Source organism: Pelobates fuscus, chromosome 1 (genome assembly GCF_036172605.1).
Source record: "Pelobates fuscus isolate aPelFus1 chromosome 1, aPelFus1.pri, whole genome shotgun sequence".
NCBI lineage: Eukaryota > Metazoa > Chordata > Amphibia > Anura > Pelobatidae > Pelobates > Pelobates fuscus.
Window position 1 is genome coordinate 391,666,936 of NC_086317.1, and position 22,606 is coordinate 391,689,541.

The 22,606-nt window shown below is 41.1% G+C and overlaps 1 protein-coding gene across 2 annotated transcripts in view; it reads right to left on the bottom strand.

The window, feature by feature from the left end:
* Nucleotides 1–497: 497 nt before the first annotated feature.
* The window catches only part of TIMELESS (timeless circadian regulator), a 92,817-nt gene continuing 70,708 nt past the window's right edge, over nt 498–22,606 (bottom strand). The window contains exons 25-34 of one of the 2 annotated variants that reach the window (XM_063426943.1): nt 22,477–22,545; nt 21,710–21,828; nt 20,523–20,727; nt 13,092–13,155; nt 5,636–5,703; nt 5,465–5,528; nt 4,626–4,693; nt 4,459–4,516; nt 4,303–4,370; nt 498–820 (exon numbers count right to left, since the gene is read on the bottom strand). In XM_063426943.1, the coding sequence (XP_063283013.1) occupies nt 705–820; nt 4,303–4,370; nt 4,459–4,516; nt 4,626–4,693; nt 5,465–5,528; nt 5,636–5,703; nt 13,092–13,155; nt 20,523–20,727; nt 21,710–21,828; nt 22,477–22,545 (899 nt within the window). In that variant the 3' untranslated portion in view covers nt 498–704. The remainder of the gene's footprint in view (nt 821–4,302; nt 4,371–4,458; nt 4,517–4,625; nt 4,694–5,464; nt 5,529–5,635; nt 5,704–13,091; nt 13,156–20,522; nt 20,728–21,709; nt 21,829–22,476; nt 22,546–22,606) is intronic. The other variant, XM_063426951.1, reaches the window with a different exon arrangement.

The window sequence follows — 22,606 nt, forward strand, 5'->3', positions numbered from 1 at the left end:
TAAACTCTAGCTGAACAGTACAGACAATTCCCATACCCCCCAAAAAACAAGTCATCTTTTTATTGCAGTTTGTTAGAACAATGGACAAATTGATGTCACAGGCTGACCGTGAATGTTTTTAAAACCCTTAGTCAACCAGCTTTCCGCATACGCAAAATAAATCAGACAAGAAGAGCGGGGTTATAGCTCAACCCAAAAAACAAGGCATATTCACTGGCACAGATGGAGATCTGGTTAAATTAAAGGACAAGTGTCATCAAATTTTCACTTCCAAATTATTTAAAAGTCTTATTACCCTAAATGAAACTTAAATGATGTAGATTGACTTTTCTGAGACAATTTCACTTTATCTGGCTGTTATGAGACCATATGCAGCTCCACCTCACTTGCCTGTTGCGACTGCTCTGTGTTAAACTGCGGCAGCAGACAAATTAGGTGGAGCAGCAGTTTGACAGATAACAGTAGAGTCTGATTCAACATGCCAGATGGAAAAAAAAAATAAAAATTCTTTAACACACAAAAAAATCCCACCAATATAAATACATTTTAAGAAAAAATAAATAAAGTTTAATTAAATGTAATAAACTTTTTAAAAAAACAATAAGTGAAAATTTGACGACAGCTATCCTGTAAGTTAGCAGCCGTGACGGTGTTTAAGAGGTTATTAAGGCAGGAAACCTAAAAAGACTTAAAGGCATCCAGCATTAGTCCTCTTCTTCATCCTCTATACTGAGACGTTTCTTTTTTGTTGGTTTAATGTCTTCCTCCATCTCTGAATCAGACCCTGCTCCTGTGTGACCACGCTTCATTGCAGCTTCTCCTAAAACAAATATGAATAAAAATGACAAGGTCAGTGCTTTGCACATCCTTCCTTCAAAAGTGCAGCATTAAACATAAATATATTATTATGTTATTTATATAGCGCCATCAAATTCCACAGCACTTTACAATGGGTGGACGAACAGGCATGTAGTTGTAACCAGACATGCTGGACACACAGGAACAGAGGGGTTGAGGGCCCTGCTCAATGAGCTTACATGCTAGAGGGAGTGGGGTAAAATGACACAAAAAGGTAAGGATAGTGACAGTTGCAGAAGAGGAGTCAGTAAGAAGCTATTAACAGTTTAATTGATACGCTTTTATGAAGAAGTGGGTTTTTAATGATTTTTTGAAGGAGTGGAGACTGGGTGACCATCTAACGGAGGAGGGAAGGGAGTTCCACAGGAACGGTGCAGCCCTCGAGCATCAGAGTTGGGAGTACGGACAGAAGATAGACGTAAGTCTTCAGCAGATCGTAAGGGCCTAGACGGGACATACTTGTGTATAAGGGAAGATAGATAGGTTGGAGCAGCATTATGTAGCGATTTGAAAGCAAGGACCAGAATTTTAAATTGAGCCCTATATTTTATAGGAAGCCAATGTAGGGACTGAAAGAAGGGTGAGGCATGGGAGGTGCGGGCGGACAGGTAGATGAACTGTAACGGCACAAGTTGGGAGCATGTAAGACCACTGAGAAGCAGATTACAGTAGTCAAGGCAAGAAATGCGTTTAGTAGGGTCGGATGCGCGCAATGTTTTTGAGATGGAAACGACAGGATTTGGCGATAGACTGAACATGAGGCTTGAAGGAGAGGTCGGAGTCAAAGAGAACACCTAGGCAGCGAGCCTGCGTGGTGGAGCTAATGGTAGCACCGTTGACTTGGAGGGAGACAGACACAGGAGTAACAACACTTGAGGGAGGAAAGTTGAGTTTAAGGAAGTGGGCAGCCATCCAGTTAGAAATAGCAGCGAGGAGGGGGCGGAGCCTAGCACCTGAAGCAGACGGTCGCATGGCCGCCTAGCTCCGGACCAACTAGCAAAACAACCCGTAATTCCTGCACCTACACTCTCGCCAAATATCTCACGGGGGGACCCCGAGACCCCACGAACACGATGGGCAGAAAAACCAAAAAGGCGAAACCCGACAAACCCCCGCCAGGGCATGGATATCGGGGAACTATGGCGGCAGGCACACGATGCTGCAGGAGCCAAGATGGCGTCCCTACACGGAGGCTGCTCTGACTTCACAGAGGGGTCGTCAGACGAAGAAGGGGGAGACCTCATAATGCACATACCGGCTCCGGCCGCACCACGGACACAGCCACCCACGAAACCCCATACCCCAGTGACCATGGAGGCAATTGGGGCCCTCATGGCGGACCATCACAAAAAAATAGCGGATGACGTGGCCCTGATCAGAGGGGACATTAAGGGCATTACCAACAGACTGGCTGCAGTGGAAACCACCTCTACCAGTCAAGCGAAACAGATTGCAGACCTCCAGAACGCACTAAGGGACCTGCAACTCAAAACCCGGCAACATGAGCAACAAATTGCCGCCCACGAGGACAAGGCCCGACGGAACAACATTAAACTACGTGGGGTCGCAGACACCGTTCCTGAAGCCGAGTTGCCACATTTTGTTAGATTACTCACAGCATTACTCACCCCTAAGGTAGCAAGGGCAACCGTCCTGGAAGGCCTGTTCCGCATACCGCGACCTGCCTTGGCCCCCCCAACTGCAACAGGAGACCTGATCCTCCAGTTCCAGTCATTCAAGGATAAACAAGCGGTCCTAGAAGCCGTTAGGGGTCAACCTACTTTCCCCTTCGAAGACATGTCCATTTAGTTTTATGCAGACCTGTCAGGCGCAACATTAGGGTGGAGGAGGCAAATTAGTCCACTCACAGCTCTCCTGCGCCTCCAACAAATCCGGTACAGATGGGGTCCGGGGCGCACCCTTACAGTAGAAGCAGGAGGCAGTAAGCATACCATCCGCGACCTGCAAGAGTCCACTGAGAAGCTCAGCCTGCTCGGCCTCCCCTTGAACGCACTGACCCAGCCGACACGACCAGCAGGCCAAGTACACCTACCGGGGGGATACTCTGCTGAAGCACCGGAGTTTGTGCCACGGAGAACAACCGCAGACCCATATGCCAGGGTCACAACCTGACAATGGACATATCCTGGAGGTCACACATAATCTATAGCACGACACCGTGCATACCTTCTGATGACCTGAGGACTGAGACACACCTGGGACTATTAATCTCCCCATTCTTGAGTACAAAACGTTTTGTGCCTTCTCTCATATATATTTCTTCATTTGTTTTCTCTCATATTTCTGTTCCCTCTCCCCTAACTCCTAACTGTGATATGATATGTACATGACTCCTCCATTGTTACGTTTCCACCTTCATTGATATTACCAAGGTGGGCCTATGCACACGCACCTGACAGCAGACCATACTAGCGGTCACTAGCCGGTCGGCCCCTCCGACCGTCCGTATTCTTACTTACTTAATATGCTTTCCCTACACCTAGCCGACATAGAGCTATTAACACATAGCCCCAACACACCGCGGGCAGGTTCTGCCCACAGGACTTCGACCTTGACCTAGGGTATACATGCAGGTGTATCCCTCCCATCACTCGACTGGTCCCAACTACAATGAGGGACGCCTCCAATGGGTTACCGACTACACTAGCCCAACAGCATGTCTATTACAGGCTAACAAATGTAACAACACTACTTTGGAAGCGAGCCACCACATAAGTACGCACCCATATACTCACTAGCACGACCTCTAATTAGTTTTGTTATCGCGTAAAACTGCTGCTTTATAAAAAAAAAATTATCCCCTGCATGCAAATATCCAACTGGTGGTTAATAATGTAATGTTTTTATCGCCAACTATGGTTTGACGGTACACAGCCTTAAGTGCCTTATTACGCCTGAGCCCACTCACTCATCTTATCAGCATGCCAACCCGCACTTACTGTGATCCTAACACACCGATGGCTGCTCTGACTATACGAACCGCAGCTCGATTGCGCCTTATAATGCTTTAGAGATGAAAATTGAGCCTTCGTATACTACCATCCTTACAATATACTATGGTACTCGTATGCTTTAATTGGTTTTAAATATAAAAATGTGCATATTACTCATGTGCCCCGCATGTTCCGCGTGGGATAAGCTGGAGGAATGCCTTTGGGGTACCTCCCGCCTACTTATGTTACATCTCTGCGCTACAAAAATAAAGAATTTAAAAAAAAAAAAAAAAAAAAAGAAATCGCAGAGAGGCAGTCAGAGACACTAGTCAGGCTTGCTTACAGAAGTAATGGGCTTGCAAAGTTGGGGAATCAGGCTGTTGAATAAAGAGATGAGAGGGTCAGAGAACTTGCAATAAAGGTACGGGAGGGGGATATGTATCTAGGTACAGAGATGAAAATAGGGATATTCAAATGTTCTAAAACAAACCTTGACTTTTTGTTGCTAGATCATCTTCATCATCACTGTCAACCAGTTTGCTTCTTTTTACTTTTGGCCTAAATAAAAATACATACATTAGTTCCCTGCATACAAGTGCTACAAGATAAGTCTATAGAACATCTCAATAACCAAAGAACACCTTACATATTATTTTTAGGTTTGTTTTCAGAAGAGGTATCCAATAGCTGCCGGTCCGTTCGTTCTGAAACAGAAGGAGTTTGATCAACATACAAAATAAACACCCACTTATGTTGACACAAAGCTCAAATTGATAGCATGTTTCAAGAAAAAAAAAAAAGTGTAAAACAAACCTTCATTAATTACTAGTTCCTCATCCTCACTGTCCACCACATGGGTTCGTTTCAACACTCTCTTTGGTCTACAAAAATTAAATCAATGAATATAAAAAAAATAATTGGGAAGAAGAAAATATTCAAACAAAAAACACAGCTCTATTTAAAAGGGAAAAAAAATACAGTAAACATTTGAAGAAGTAAAGTCTAACAAAGTGGGAATTTATTTAATGTACCAGGATTATGATTAATTTACAAGGAAATTGCTTATTTAATGCCAATCTAGTTAAGCTGGAAAAAGGCTGGCTACCCACCCACCCCCTCCCTCCCAATTTGGCATAAAAATTAACATTTCTTTGCAGACTTAATAAACACCAAGAAGAAAAAAAAAAGTATTTGCACCATAACCACTGCAGCCCATTGTAGAGTTAAGCAATCCATACAGCAGAGAGAGTGGCTAGCCATAGGTACTTTGATGAGCCTAGTTTTCTTTTGTCAAACCATTTAAAATGGCATGCCACAGAGCAGGTGATTTCTCCTACATCCTACTAGCACTATAACCACCATCACAGACTGTATTAGCTTTGGTGCTTACAATGCTACTTTAAAAAAAAAAATATATATATATTTATATATATTATCATGCATGCATGTAAACAGAGGGATCATGACAGAGTGTCAAGATTGAACTGAGAAATCCCATGTGTGGAGGACATGTCCTACTTTTTAAAGCAGCAGTCTGGTCTTCCATCAGGCGGATCTCCTCCACACAATCCATTAAATTACATTAATTCCCGTCAAAGTAGCACTACAAGATTATTTCCATAGAACATCTCAACAACCAAAGAAGAACTTACCTATTACTTTTATGTTTGTTTTTAGAAGAGGTATCTGATAGCTGCTGGTCGGTTTCTTTCAGTTCTAAAACAGAATAAGTGCAATCAGCATACAAAATAAACACCTACTAATATTTATAGCTAAAAATTAATCGTATGCATGAGACCCCCCAAAAAAAGTGTAAAACAAACCTTCATTAATTACTAGTTCGTCATCGTCACTGTCTACCACATGGCTTCGTTTCATCACTCTCTTTGGTCTACAAATAATTAAATCAATAAAATTTGAAGAAAAAAAAACACACTGGAAGAAGAAAAAATATTCAAACAAAAGACACAGCACTAAATGTATATGCAAGAAAAAAAATACAGTACACATTTAAAGATGTAAAGACTAACAGTATTCATTTTTTTTTTTTTTTACTTGTACCAGGATTTATGAAGAGCTTAGAATAAAATTTCTAATTTTAGGCAAAAGTAGTTAAGTGGAAAAAAAACACCAACCGACTTTTACAATTTTTCTAATTTATATGGATAAAGTTGTGTTTAGTAAGGTAAAATTTTTGAGGATTTCAATGCAGAGCTTCAGGGTATGCGAGAGAGCGTAGTTAAGACCGTGCTTTTATTTGTGCCGGTGACACCATATGTAATCTATGAATGTTCTACAAATTTGGTCAAAAAAGGCCTGGAGGACAAGGACTGGGAGGGTCTGTGTTAAATATAAGTAGCAAGGCAGTACATTCATCTTGAGAACATTTACCTTACCAAGCCAAGAAATATAAAGAAGTGACCAAGCATGCAAGTCCCATTGCACCTTGCCCAGAAGGGGCGGAAAATTGAGGCGCAATATGAGAGTAAGATCAACCATGAGCCAGACTCCAAGGTACTTTATTGCTTCCTTACACAACTAGAGGAGCAATGCATGTTTAAGGGTTGTTATCAATGTACGATTGCAGCCGATGCCCAGTTAATTTTCAGATTTGAAATAGGACCATAACATTCAAACTCCTTCATTATGGCAAATAATGAGGTGGCCAGATTTGTTACTGAAAATATGAGATCTCTCTCATATGCTGAATTTCAACTCTATCCCCACTTCCTGCTAGTGCCAGCGATTTGAGAATGCTCGCGGATCACATTCAAGAATGGTTTTAGTCTGAGAAAAAAAAACAAAAACAAAAAAAACATGGGCGATAGAAGGTACCCCGACGAGAGCCATTTCTGATTGCAAAAAGGTTTACTAAGGACTCCGTTGACATATACTCGTACCGATGGGTTAGAGTAGAGGGCTTTTATCCATGCCAGCATATTCGGCGAGAGGCCTACCTGCTATAGCATCGGAAATAATAAAAGACCAATCCACACTATCAAACACCTTTTCCACATCTGTAGAAATCACTAATGAAGGAAAGATCTGCATGGATAGGATTGATCACTCCCCCATCCCCCCTTTTTGGTTTTTTAACAGAGCATTACAATGTCTGAAAATTATTTAAAACATCTTCAAATTGGTTGATTGTATTCTGACCCCATTCCTTAAGATTGGAAATCTAAGGAAGATCTGCATTGGTGGCTATGACATATAGATGCGTGGAAAGGTCCGATCAAGAACTTCAACTCCACAACAATTGCCTAAAACTTCTGACAGGGTCATTTTTATTAAAGAATTTTAACAAAGACAAATTAATTGGTGCATTCTTTTGAGAATGGAACCATCTATGCGGTTCATTAAGTCATCCATCTAGGAAGGACTCAATAAGAGAGGATTTAATTTTAAAGGAATGCGGGATAATATGTTTGGAAAGGAACTACTATTGTACAGGCAGAATATATTCCAGGGTTGACAATGTCAGATTGGAATTCAAAATTGATTTCAAACTGCAGCAATTGGCTTTTAGACAAACACATTTTCTGGAAAACTTTAAATGTATGGGGTCTCTTAATTTGCCTCAAGACTAAATGCTTGATTTTACAGCTGGAGACCAGACTCAGCAGTGAAAAGTTTTCAGGATTGGTCTGGAAACCAAAATGATACATGTCCATCATTAATTCATGTCTGTCAGATGCAACCATGCTGGTCACATCTTCTGGAATTGGCATGGATTATCCAAAACATTTTCCTCAAACTCTGTTTACTAACCCAGACCTAAAACTACATGCATGGATTCATGAGAATATTCTTCAACACATGGCCTGGCTCTTATCAGGAGACTTTGCAAAATCAGTAACGTCTTCAAGAGAAAGCTACAACGTCCTCATAGAAACATGGGCCGAGGTAACATGAAAATCAGAATGCTTGGAGATTATAGTCTCGTTGTTGCATGGAACTGGATCTGTATCTCATTTCAGTATCTTAATCTTTCTTTTGTTCAAAAAGATAAGTTTATCGGACTATCAAACTGATGTAGAATTATTAAAAAATCTTTATTGTACTTGTATTGAATTATTGCACTAACTCCATTTTAACCTGATGCTGTGACAAATCCTCCATTTTGTCCTCCTAACCTGACTTCTTCAATCCTCCATTTTGTCCTCATAACCTGACTTCTCCATATGAAAACTACATTACATGACAGAATTGCTCAGCACATCTAACACAATAGACAAAGACTGTATTTTTTCATAAAGATATGACTAACCCAGGAACTGCTGAATTTCCCCTAACTCGCAACATAGTATAAATTGAAGGCCATGAGAACACTGTAGTAATGAAATGTTCTATTCATAAGAGACCTTGCACCTGACCACGAGATCTGACATCACCGACCGTGTAAAATGACGCTCAAGACCCCCTTGTCCCCACCCGTGTCCAAAATAATACCACCTCTTGGTGGGTGGACACGAAGCTAACCACTTAGTTTTTGATCCAATTAATAATATTGATGGGTGGACACTGATATAGTCACATAACATTTAATCCAATTAATGATGTTTATTTGTTATTATCTGATATTCAATGATGATGTCATTTTGCCTTTAAAAAGATCTGCATAACTGTTTTCCAGGCAGATTGCATTAAATTTTCTGAAGTGCTTTTAACCTGAACTCCATGTGTCAGTCAGTGTGAGCTTACTTCTGCGTATACGCAATTTAATCATCTCAGATTTGGACAGGAACAGATAGACATTTAAACATATTTGTTTATTTCTAAATTAATCTACATCAATTCTATATAGGCTGGTATGATAACAGTAGGTCACAACAGCCATCATGGTGTTTCCACTGGCAAACACCCTCATGTTTGCAGATTGATAAGGGAAATTAAAGTGTCCAGACATCAACAAGTCAGAGACATGAATCTAGTTCTTTCTCTTTTTGACTCTTCGCCTGGTAAGTATGACCTTATGTTACGCAAAATTTCTGCAAAATTAGTTAAAGTCGGGATCACGGTTTAGTAGAAGAAGCCCAATATGCAAAGGAGCACTGAAAGCAATGGACTAAGTTTGCAGTACAAAAAGATCAAACGGAGAGAGAAGTTGGGGAAGCCAAAGGTTAAGCTAGGTGGCACAAGTTCAGAAGCGATAGTACAGCAAGGGTCAAAATCAGGATATGGCAGGTCAGTCACTGAAGTCTTTACACAATCAGGAGCACAGTAAAACTGAGCGAGGAGTCAAGGGTGTGTGGCGTTTAAATAAAGAGAGTGGGTGGTCTTGTCTACTGTAGCTGCTCCCTGGTCTTCACCTCCTGTACCTTTAAAAAGCTCTGTTTCGGCATGCGAGTGCCCTTTGATTCTCCCGAAGCTCTGTCTCCTGTGTGGCCGCGTTTGGGAAATGGTGGCTTTCATACGGATAGAGTTCTGCCTTCTGTGTCGCAGTGTTCGGTAAGCGGCGTTTTCACGAACAGTGGTGGCATTCGTATGAATGTGAGTGGTTGGCGTGGGTGGTTGAGCCGACTATGCTGTCTGGAGGGTCGCGCTCCAACGCGGCATCCTCGTGGACTGAGAGGGAGACACGGCGTGGGAGCAAGGTCCTGATAGTTACCTTACTATGTCTTATATCCTGTAAATGAGTCTCAAATTTTGATGTGAATGCCCATTCTTACATTCCTGAAGGAGTTCATTTTGACATTTTCGTCATACCAACACAGGCATCTTTTAATTTAAATTTTTTTTGGCAATCACTTTTTTATTGTGTTTGCATAAGGCACAAAAAGTGCAGAGAGAGTGTACAGCTTAGGTCAAGCATCACATTAACACACAAGTTAAAAAAAAAAAAAGTAAGGCACCACATTTTTTTAAATAAATGAACGCTTGTTAACCTTTGCCAACTAGGTATGGCTACATTAACCCTTTAAGTCCGGAGGGCGTACTATTACGTCCTTTTAAAAGCGGCTCTAAACGCCGCCGGACGTAATAGTACGCCCTCCGGTTTTTAGTAACTTACCCGGTCGCTGGCGGTCCCACGCCGGCGATCGCGGTTCGGGGGACTCCCAGGGAGCCCCCCCGCGGCACATCTTCCTCCTCCGGTGCCTCCCGGTCGTGTGAGAGTGAGGTCCTTGCGAGGACCTCACAATCACATGGCCGGTATAGCTGCCTGCTGCATTGCCAGCAGGGGGACCAACTGTAATGACAGTTGGTCCCCCTGCTGGCTGAAAATAAAATAATAAAATGTTAAAACAGTGTAAAAAAAAAAAATTATATACTTAGATCATATATATATATTATATATATATGATCTAAGTATATATATACACATATACACACATACACATACACCGTCTAGGTGTATTTTAATATTAATATATATATAATTATATATATATATTAATATCAAATTACACGTAGACTGATACTGATTAAATATATATATAATTATTGTTATATATATATTTATAAATAATATAAAAAAAATTAATATGTAAATACGTAAAAAAATTAAATAAAAAAAATAATTAAAAATAAAATATTAAAAAATATATAGATGTGTTTTATTTCGTTCTAACTGTATTCTGATATTAATATATATATATTTATATCAAAATACACTTATAACGAAATAATATATATATCTATATACATAAATATATACGTATATATCACTATATATATACCTATATATAAATAAAAATATTAAAAAAAAAATATATATATATATATATATATATATACGTATATATACACATATGTATATATATACATATATTAATTCTACACATATATTTATGTAATAATTTTACATAATTAGGTATCCTAATTAATTACAATTAGCGGGACCTGCCTGACCACCCATGCCGAAAGTATAGGGAATTTAATTTGCTAGCACTATATTTAACCCTATAACTTTCCAAGACACCATAAAACCTGTACATGGGGGGTACTGTTTTACTCGGGAGACTTCGCTGAACACAAATATTAGTGTTTCAAAACAATAAAATGTATTACAACCATGATATCGCCAGTAAAAGTGACGGTTTTTGCATTTTTCACGCACAAACAGCACTTACAGGGACGATATTATTGCTGCAATACTTTTTACTGTTTTGAAACACAAATATTTGTGTTCAGCGAAGTCTCCTGAGTACAACAGTACCCCTCATGTACAGGTTTTATGGTGGTTTCAAAAATTACAGCGTCAAATATAAGGCTTGTGTTTAATTTTTTTCACATTAAAATTCGCCAGATTGCTTACGTTGCCTTTATGACCCTATGGTAGCCCAAGAATGAAAATTACCCCTATGATGGCATACCATTTGCAATAGTAGACAACCAAAGGTATTGCAAATGGGGTATGTCCAGTCTTTTTTAGTAGCCACTTAGTCACAAACACTGGCCAAAATTGGCGTTTTTTGCATTTTTCACACACAAACAAATACAAACGCTAACTTTGGCCAGTGTTTGTGACCAAATGGCTACTAAAAAAGACTGGACATCGCTTATTTGCAATACCTTGGGTCGTCTACTATTGCAAATGGTATGCCATTATGGGTGTAAATTTATTTCCTGGGCTACTATACAGTCTCAAAGGCAACGTAACCAATCTGGCGAATTTCAATTTCAAATGTAACACGCTATATTTGACCCTGTAACTTCCCAAAACACCATAAAACCTGTACATAGGGGGTACTGTTTTACACGTGAGACTTTGCTGAATACAAATATGTGTATTTTATTGCAGTAAAAGCAAACAGTATTATGACATTGACAGTTAAAATGTCATGAAGAACGAAAAAAAATCAAAAAAAATCTTATTTTCTCCCATTTTTTTCATATTAAATTATGTTTCATAGCTAAATATTTGATATTAAATGAAAGCCCTGTTTCCCCTGAATAAAATGATATATAATAAGGGGGGGTGCATTTAATATGAAAGAGGTGAATTACGGTTGGACAGACATATAGCGCAAATGCCAGGTTTTGTTTACGTTTTGTTTCGTTCACAACTTGTACATTTGGCTGCGGTGTTAAGGGGTTAAATATGCTAGACAAAATAGAAAACCTAGGGGCTGATATGGTAGATAAGAACATGCTTCAGCCCAGCATGACTGTCCTCTAATTTTGCAGCTCGCATTATAGCGTCATCTATCCCTTTGTGCAGTCTCATGTTTGAAAGAATATGTACTAAACTAAAAAAAAAAAAAAAAAGCCTAAATTATTAATTTCTTATCAGAAGCCCCACACACCGATATCCTCTGTTAACTTTGCTCACTGGGTGAAATGGTCTATGTTTTTGATGTTTTAGTTTTTGGTTCTCATTCTTCTTGTGCCATGGCACTCATTTTTTTTTGTTAGGCTGTAGATTGGAAGATCTTATGAAATCTGCTGACAGGTCAAATTAATTTACGTTTAATGAATTTTACTAAAAACATTCAAAATGTTTCTTCCTCTGTTATTATGCAGGTTTAAACTTTTATAATATGACCCTTTGGGTCTTGTAACAAAATTCAAGGATTTTGCGAAGCTGGAGCATTTTTATATTTTAGCTTTCTTTTTATTACCATCTCTGTTTTGTGTTTGTGGATATTGTTCTGGTATATATATATATATATATATATATGATTTATGTGTTCTTCCTATTTATTGATATTTACTTTCATATAACTTTATTTCATTATTATTGCCAATTTATTCAATTATATCTACTAATCATACCTTTTGACTCTTTGTTTTTGCCTAGTTTGAAACTTTTATGTATTATTTTCTTTACTTTTACATTTGCATTGGAGTATTCCTGAATTTAATTTAAAAACGTGTTGCTCTTCTATGGAATTTACTTTGGATGTGATTTGAAGAAGGACTCTTCCTCTTCTGTTTAGTTTGCTGCTAAATTTAAAATCCTTGGATTTCAACCTATAGTTCAATTGCAAAGAAAGAAGAAGACTTTGGAATGTTCACAGTGCCTTTTATAGCATTGCATAAAACAATTTCTCACCTACATGTCTTTAATAAAACCATGCATATCAAAATTATGATGTTTATTACTGCTCAGCTAACGTAACCAATGACACAGTTGCCGTGCATCATGATACCACCAGTGCGGCTGTATTAAGAAGTAGATACTGAAAATATTGCTTAGTTGATGTGATGCAATATTGCTTAGTTGATGTGATGCAATTAATGTAAGGACATGTGCAGATGACAGAAAATCCACTGCCAACTGAATGTCTGGTATAGAGACACTAATGACAACTCCTTAAGGACCTATCTTCTCACCTCTCATCTTGGTCATCTGTTTCAAAATGGACAGTTGTAGGCTCGTTTTCTTGTTCCTCATTTTCTGAAATAGGAGTGTTACATCACAATAAATTAGTATGCATTTAAGAGATGCAAAAACAAAAACGTTGCCAATTTATTATATGTGAAAACAGGGGAGGGCTGGCAGCCTCAGGCCTGGGGGGCAAATCCAGTCAAGTGGCCCATTGCACCCCCGAATCAGCTCACCATCCATGCCCACCTTTTCCTGGTTTTATAACGGATATTGATGTTATGCTAATCAGTAGCTCTTTTCCATACCCACTCCTTTGCGGCTCCGACTTTCAATGTTGTTAGAGTGCAGGCTGAGAATCTCTGAGCCTGTGCTCTGACTCACTAACTGAGCACCGGAACCACGAGGGAGAGGATATGATCTAAGGCACCTACTGCTGGTGTGCACCAGTGGACCACCAGGGAATCATTTAAATTAAAGGGACACTCCAGTGCCAGGAAAACAAATCGGCTTCCTGGCACTGCAAGTCCCCTCTCCCTCCCACCCCCATCCCATGTTGCTGAAGGGGTTAGAACCCCTTCAGTGACATACCTGAGACCAGCGCCGATGTCCCTCTGCGCTGGTCTAGGGTCCGCCCACGCTCCTCCCCCTGTGACGTCATCCGGCAGAGGAGACCGGTTGCGCATGCGTGGCCCCCGGCGGGGGAGACCTCTCCATAGGAAAGCATTGAAAATACTTTCATTGCTTTCCTATGGGGATTTTAGCGACGCTGGAGGTCCTCACATAGCGTGAGGACGTCCAGCGACGCTATAGCACAGAAAACATGTGCTATAAACCAGGACGTAGAACTCCTCCTCTAGACAGCCACTAGAGGAGGAGTTAACCCTGCAATTTACTTATTGCAGTTTATGAAAACTGCAATATTTACAGTTGCAGGGTTAAGGGTAGTGGGAGTTGGCACCCAGACCACTCCAATGGGCAGAATGGGTCTGGGTGCCTGGAGTGTCCCTTCAATGTGCTGGTGTCCTAAACTTGTGAGCTGTGTTGGCCACCGGGCGCCTCTGTTGTCATGGCACCCTACGTGACCCCACAGCTTGCACACCTCAAAGGCTGGCCTGCTGACAGACACACTCACACTCACTCTCAATAACACACACACACACACACAAACACTGAAAGACAAACACTCGCGGACAGGCAGACACATACACACACACACACAAACACTTACTGACAGACACACTTACTGACAGACACACACACTCAGCTTGCACACTGTGGCGAAACCAGCTTCGCCACTGTGAACTGGAGAGGCCTGGCTGCTAGCCTCCTGCCCTGCGACTACGGCCCATGGACATATTGCTCTATAAACACTATATTTGGGCATGTAATAATTTATATTGCTGCTACTGGCCCTTTAAAATCAGCGATGGACATATTGGGACTTTTGGGACTAATGTCCCTTTAAGACTTTGTAACATATCACAGCAATACTGTCTTAAATATTATGTAGGTATTTATGTGTTCAGTTAAACTGGGGATATGTAGAAATGTGTGTGTTATGTGTTAAATGTATCAGTATGTAATTCTATGTCTTTTACTGTCTTTTTGCAACCATGTGGTTAATGGAGTCTGACTCTAGTCCTAGATAATTGGATTACTTCTCCAATTATCTCCAGGGCAGAAGGGAGGAAGCCGGGATGCATTGTGGGGGATGTTTTACTTCTGTTTGGGCCAGATTGTGCCATGCTGCAAGCCAAGGCCCAAAAGATACTTTTAGTAACTTTTAAACCCCTGGTCGGATTCATGCCATTTTTTAATATGTTGTTCCCCTGAATGGATTGATTGTGGATATGTATTTTTATGTGAATGTGATGTATGGTTTTAAAGTTATGAAAGTTGTGTAAAAGTATATTTTAAACTGTATGCATAATGGGATTATGTGTCACACTAAGGGGAGGGGATGTGTGGGAGGTAACATCTATGTCATTGGTTCTTTTATGCCTCCCCCTGGGTGTGGCCTGTTGTGTGAGTTGGAAATAAAAGCCAGACTGGGTGTCCCAGTCCAGAGTTCTTGTTTAACCCTCAAAGCGATGTGTCGTCTCGGTCTTTGGGGGAATGGGATTGTATGCTGACTGCCAAGAGTGTAAGCCGATGTCTGCTTTTCTTGTTCAGCTGTTCCAGTGTTCGTGTGGTTCCAGTCGGGAGAATGGTGTTTGCAGTAGCTGCCTGTGCATCTGGAAAGGGGATTATCGCCTAAACTGGGTTTTATCCTCTTGTAAGTGAAACGGTCCGTTACACACACCTCAAAGGCTGGCCCTGCTGACAGGCACACTGGCACTCACCCTCAATAACACACACACACACACACACACACACACACACACACACACACACTTCCAGACACACACACACACACTTCCAGACACACACACACACACACACTTCCAGACACACACACACACACTTCCAGACACACACACACACACACTTCCAGACACACACACACACACTTCCAGACACACACACACACACACACACTTCCAGACACACACACACACACACTTCCAGACACACTCACACACACACTTCCAGACACACACACACACACACACACAAATTCCTTGTTGCTCCTACCTTTAGGAGTCTTCTGGGTCCTTTCCCCGGGGTCCAGTGACTTCCTGCTCTTCTCTGCTCCCTTGCGCAGTTTAGTGATGCGGGGCCGGAATTACGTCATATTCCAGCTCCCGGCATCACCAGAGAGGGCGCGCCTGCCTCCTTCCTCACGCGGCCGGTATAGGCATCTGCTGTCTGGGACAAGCAGGTGCCTACTCTGCCTTGCTACCGGGGCGCCCTAGGTGGCCAGCTGACCACCTGCTGGGCTCCCTGTAACAGGCCATCAGCCTGATCCGCGTGGCACCCCCCCCTCCTCCTGGCGCCCAGGACAGCACTGCAGCGGCCGTTTTGCAAACAATTTAGGGCGGCCTGGGGGCAGGGCCAGATTAAGAGCCCAGTGGGCCTGGTACTGACAATTATGATGGGCCTAATTACAGAATCATATCAAACAAAAACAGTAAAACACTCCCAAGCGTCATGTATCTGATGGAGATGGTGCTGGAGAGAAAGAAAACAGCAGCTATAAGAAAACACATACCCTATGCTAATCGCTCTCTAATTTATGTTTTCATCTTTCAAGTAAATCCATAACCCCTAACAGCAGTGTCCAGTCAAGCAGGAAGTCAATGGGCGGGGTAAAAGGGTGTGCCACTGACGCAAATCACGTAATTTGCCAAAAGAGGAGAACATGCCCAAAAAGAGGACATGTCTGCCCAAAGAATTAGAAGGCCAGTCTGGCATGAATGCATATATGCAGACAGCACCCTGAGCTTGGTATAAATGCATCTAATGATGCGCTCGCTCAATGCTTTCTAAGGACTGTCCCCTAGCACTCGCTGGTCAACTTGACTCCTTACCTTCTTACTAGCAGACTCCTGGTATATAGTCTGGGACAGAGAAAAGCTGTATGTAGTGAGTGTAGAAGAAAGGGAACATGCCACAGTGTTAGAGAGACCAAAGTCAGCATTACCTTAAAGGTTTACTATAGGGTCAGGAACACAAACATGAATTCCTGACCCTATAGTGTTAACACCAACATCTAGCCCCCCTGGGCCCCTCATGCCTCCATAAATATAATAAAAATCTTACTGTATTCAAGCCTGAAGCTGTAACTCTGCATGTTGTTAAACGTGTTAAAAACAAGCAGTCTGCTGACATCATTAGAAGTGGTAGCCTGATCCAATCACATTGCTTCCCCATGGGATTGGCTGAGACTGACAAAGAGGCAGATCAGGGGCAGAGGCAGAGCCAGCATGATTCAAACACAGCCCTGGTCAATCAGCATTTCCTCATAGAGATGAATTGAATCAATGAATCTCTATGAGGAAAGTTCAGTGTCTGCATGCAGAGGGAGGAGACACTGAATGTTAGGATGCATTTTAAGCAGCCATGACCCAGGAAGGATCTCTAACAGCCATCTAAGGAGTGGCCAGTGAACTTATCACTAGGTTGTAATATAAAGACTGCATTTTCTCTGAAAAGACAGTGTTTACTGCAAAAAGCCTGAAGGTAATGATTCTACTCACCAGAACAAATTCAACAAGTTGTTCTGGTGACTATAGTGTCCCTTTAACTATATTCATTGTCAGCCAGTCCACACAAGTTTTGTTCCCATACATCCCTCTTAAGTTTCCATACTTAAGTAAGAGTATGTGAAAAGTAGTAAGGGTTGCCACCTTTCTTGGAAAACATACCGGCCTTACTAATTTGCATAATTAAATATGTATGAGTGACATCACATGATGCAAATCACAAGCAGTGACATAAGAGAAAATGCTGTAAAATCACCAAAAAACTACTTAGTTTGAGTCTGCTGTATAGATGGATTCCTCCCAGTGCCCCCATGTCTCCAAGTGCCCTCATGACTCAGTGCCCCCATGTGTTAATTACTCCAGGTCTCAGTTTTCCTGGGTGTCAGTGTCTCAGTGCCCCATGTCTCCCAGTGTCCCCTAGTGTCGTGTCCCCAGGTCTCACAGTGACCCTATGTATCACAGTGTCTCAATGCCCCATGTCTCCCTGTGTCCTCCAGAATTCCCATGTGTCTATGTCCCCATGTATCCCAGGGTCCCCATGTCACTAGGAAGACGGGGAGACCTAAGGACACGGAGACACTGGGAGACTAGGGGACACTGGCTGGGACACATGGGGACACTGGGAAAATAGGGGACACTTGAAAACATGGGGACACAGACACCAGGGGCACAAACACTAGAGACACTGGCTGGGTACATTGAGACATGGGCGCACTGGGAAACATGGGGACACAGACACTAGGGACACTAGCTTGGAGACATTGAGACACTTGAGGCACTGGGAGACATGGAAGCGCTAGGAGACATGGGGACAGTGAGACACTGACAGACTGGGGGCACTGGGAGACTAGGGGTCACTGGGAGACTAGGGGGCATTGAGACACCAGGGACGCTGTGTCCCCATGTGTCTGTGTTATGTCTCCCAATGTCCCTTAGTGTCTCAGTGTCTGCCATAATGTCTCACAGTGTCCCTGATTGGTGGTTGTCTGGTGAAGCTTTGTAGAGAGCAATTAGGCACAACAAAAATGTAAAAAATTACTTCAGTGTTCAGGTAATATGTCCCCGCACACCAAACTCTCTAAAGTGCGAAGTGCAGCTCTAATAATTAATTGTAAAAGGACACTTATCCCATAATTCTTCTTTTTGGGGTTTGGTTCATATATAAATAGAAAATAGAAAAAAAACACATTAGTGCAGTATAGTATGTATAAATATAGTATGTCTCCTTGCAGCCTTTCCCCCCATCCCTCACTTCCCTGAGCTGTAGGCTGTATCTGCAGGTTGGGAGTTGCTGTTTGGACTCTCTGTAGCTGCTCCCTTGTGGATCAGTGAGTAGAGCCAGGCAGGGAGGGATATGCTGGAACTTCCTATCCCTGCCTGTCTCCACACACAGCGACCCCTACTGGCCAGTGCGGGTATTGCATAGTAATCTTTTGTTCATACTGAGAAAATTACCAGCATTTGTATTGCCAGTATCACTGCAATATTGGCACCAGCCAGGCAGCCTCAAATACTGGCTGTGCCAATAAAATAAAAGCCAGGTGGAATCTCTAAGAGTAGTGAGTGAAAATAAAAAAATGTAAAAAAAAAAATATTTTGTTTTTTTCTTTTTTAAATCAGTGGGCCTATTCCATGGGCCTGGGCCTGGAGCTGCAGCTCCATCAGCCCCTATGTTAATCCGGCCCTGCCTGGGGGGCAATTGCCTCCCTGCCCCCCGGCCCAGCCCGCCCCTGTGTGAAAAGCATTATTGGGTGATGGAGGACAGTACATTTTAGACATCTGTCTTCTATAACATGTACTACTTGAACCTATTTATGGCTTCTGTATCAGGAAAAGAGCAATTTCAAAACCACTTCACATTTTCTCCCAAAGTGATTTTAAGTTTCATTCCTTTACCCATAGTTACAACTGCTAGAGGTCTCAAGAGGCTTATGGGAGCTTCATTAGAAGCATTTTGTGAGATAGCTCTATGAGCGAATGCATCATCACTAGAATCTGTTTTACCAATGAGTTGCAGGTACAAATGCCGGCAGGGTTGACTCAGCCCTTCATTCTTCCGAAGTACCATTAAATTGGGTAATCTTAACATCCCCTGGATGTTGGGCAAATAAATAGTAACATCTCCAGGACGTACTTGGAAACCAGAAAAATCTGAATGGACCTTTCCTGGTTAAATATTTTGGATTATTTTATTTTTAAGTAAACCACCTTAAATCAAACAATGTTTTAAAGAATACAAATATAATACGTTTTTTTCCCAAATAATTAGTACATTTGATATATGTGGTCCAGATATACCACTCCTGTTTAATTTTGTAATGTGGGTACAATTTATTTGTAAACTAACATGATGTATCTACTGTAAATACAGGAAGTTAATCCTACTATGGGCATACATTTAAAATTCTAACCCCTGTAGTAACGCTTCTCTTAATCGTGCTCTGCGAAGCAAATGCCATAACGAATAACATACCCCCACATCATAAGCGCACTATAACGAATGTTCTATCTCCCATGTATATAACCCATAGACCTCTAACGTTGAACCAGTTATACCTGTTAAAAAAAAAGTGCGAAGTAACTATGCCACTGCCTTATCTGTATATATATATACATGCAAGTATGAACGCTGTTGTGGCGTCCTGAAAATGATATTATACTCACCTGCACAAAAATTGCAGAATTATAAGCCTATGTCATGCCGCACTAACCTATGGTCGCGGTCCCGGGTTAATCCATGCCATTTTAGGCCACTTATGTTTTTTATATGTTTTTCTATTTTCTGCCTTAACTAACCTTGCATCTCACTACTGATATACGGCGCAGGAACAAATATGTGACAAAGCGATATTAAAGTATATAGAAGATAATGCGCGACACCATCCAATACTTAACTAATGTCAAACCACGAGTATAACCGTTTGCCCGTGCCGTTGTGAAACTGTAAGCCAGATATGTATTTTCATAACCTAGATTAACGCCGTTATTAATGATATTATTGGATGCGACACAAAATTCAATGTTAACGAAGCTTACTTTCTATCGTGTTTCTACTCAACTACCTTTAAACATAAAATTTGTGCTAGATATTGCATGTACCTCTCTGTTAAACTGTCTACTATGCGTTGGAGGAATGCCGTTGGGGTACCTCACAACCGATTGTTAATATCTTATGCACAACAAAAATAAAGAATTTAAAATTCTAAAAAAAACAAAAAACACAAATGCTAAATATTCACATTAAAATAATGTAAACATTTCTTCTTTCAGTCTCCGGAAAACCCTTTTTACCTTCAAGTGACATTGTTCCAGTTTTCTTTTTCCGAGCAAGTAACAGAGCCCGCAAAGCTCCTGCACGCTGTTCTAGGCCTTTATCTTGATCTTCAGACTCCAGCGGTGTTTCTGCAGCATTATCAGGAGGTAAGTAATCAAGTGAAGCTGCCATCTTGCGAAGCTGTCCAGGGCTCAGTTTGGCTGGGATGCGCCAAAATGATTCCTGCAGATACACAAGTGGTCAGTGATGAAAGTTTGAAAATACTGTGTCCATAAATATTTTATATGAATGGATTAAAAGTCCATACACAGGAAAATCACGGGTCAAGAAACCTGACAGAAAGAAATAGGGAATTGTTTACCAGGCAGCTGTATAGAAGATAAACTCCATGCAAGTACATTCACGGGCAGGGCAGAGAAATGTCGTCTCACACTGAGAAGATGGGCTTATAATTTTTGCAAATATCTGCATCTATTTAGATCTATGTTAAAGTTTTGCCTATAGCTCTATAACTGGCTATAACCCTACATCAATAATCCTAATCCTTCCTCAGAAATAGTACAGCTTCACACAGAGCGAGGCATTGTCATTACTGAATAAAATGGATATATGCATAGTTTCTTTCAGTTAGTGGAAATATCACGGACTGAAGCCCTTTCAATCAAAACCTGTTTAACTGACAAAACACCTTCCCTTACAGGCTGTATGAATGCATGTATACAGAATCTGGTTTTATTATTATCATCCGATGCTCTAAAGATGGAAGATTGGTCTTGCCCGCATGACCAATAGGCTATAGAAAGCATTGTTGATTTGAGGAGCTAGGAAACTATATAACTAACACCACCATAAAGCAAGTAGCTGAGATATTGGCAAGGGACCACTTTTAACTGTTGACAAAAGCATGACAAAGGGCAGAGCATCATTCATGGGCTGGTCTCTAGAAATACTCACTACCTCCCAGCATCTTGTGTCACAGGAGCTTTCCTAGCATTGCAGACGCAAGAAGGAATCAGAGTGTGTAATTGTGGACAGGGTAACAACCCCTCCCCCCACCCAAAAAAACCCACATAAAACTTCAAAGGTTACTTGCTCTCTTTCAGTTCGAAACCACCAGTGAACGATTTACAGCCCTTTTACTATATACAGTATTTAGTGTATTTTTACAGTAAACAAAACCTTGGCAGCAATAAAGGGCAATTACCTGCTCATTAGCTGGAGGACGAACACCTAGTTTTTTTAGTAGCTTTTGGAATGTCTTATTCTCCATAGAATCCTCGTTCTCTTCCGTTAAAGGCACAAGGGGAATTGGCTGAGAAAAACCTAGTACATGAAAAAAAAAAAAAAGTAATCTAGTTAATAAGTACCCCCTCAGTTGGATTATAGAAATCATGATTTTCTTATGAACTCATTATAAAAATGATGCAAAGGCTATTAAGTATTGGTCACTCCATAAACATAGCACTAGGAGGTTTTTTAATTTCCAGTGATGTCAGTAAGTTGATTTAGTCTGAAAAAGAAGCAGTTTGTCAATCTAACAGAACTCCTTGTGTGCTCACTCAGACGTCTTAATGTATTATATTGCTCTGTATCTAGTAAACAGCCATAATGCACAGTTGGCTGCGCTTCTTAGTGCTAAGCTTATGGTTAGTTCCCTGACATAACTTGAAAATTACAGCTAAATTTTGTAGAAATGTTATTGCAAAAACTAATATGATGGTTTATGGAGCCATTTACATTTTGTGAAGTTAGACTTTTATTCCAAACGAGCCACTTGGCATTGGAATGAAAAAAAATCTCAAACTGACTGAAGATTCCTTGCAATGCAAGGAACACAAGTTCCCAGTGGGAAAGTGGTCATTGGAACCATGAACCGCTTCACAATAAAGCTACAAAACCAGTGTGTGAACTAAATACAATAACTTGCAATGGTTAATTAACAATGTCTTCTTAGGTAAATGCCAAACTCACCGTCCTCTTCTCTATCCTCTGCAGCTCTGTTTAAACAATTCTGAAGCCACACTACAGGACTGGATAGACCTGGCAGACCAAATAAGAAAAGCAGACAAAAGCACAGAACAAAGGATCAATTTTTAAATGC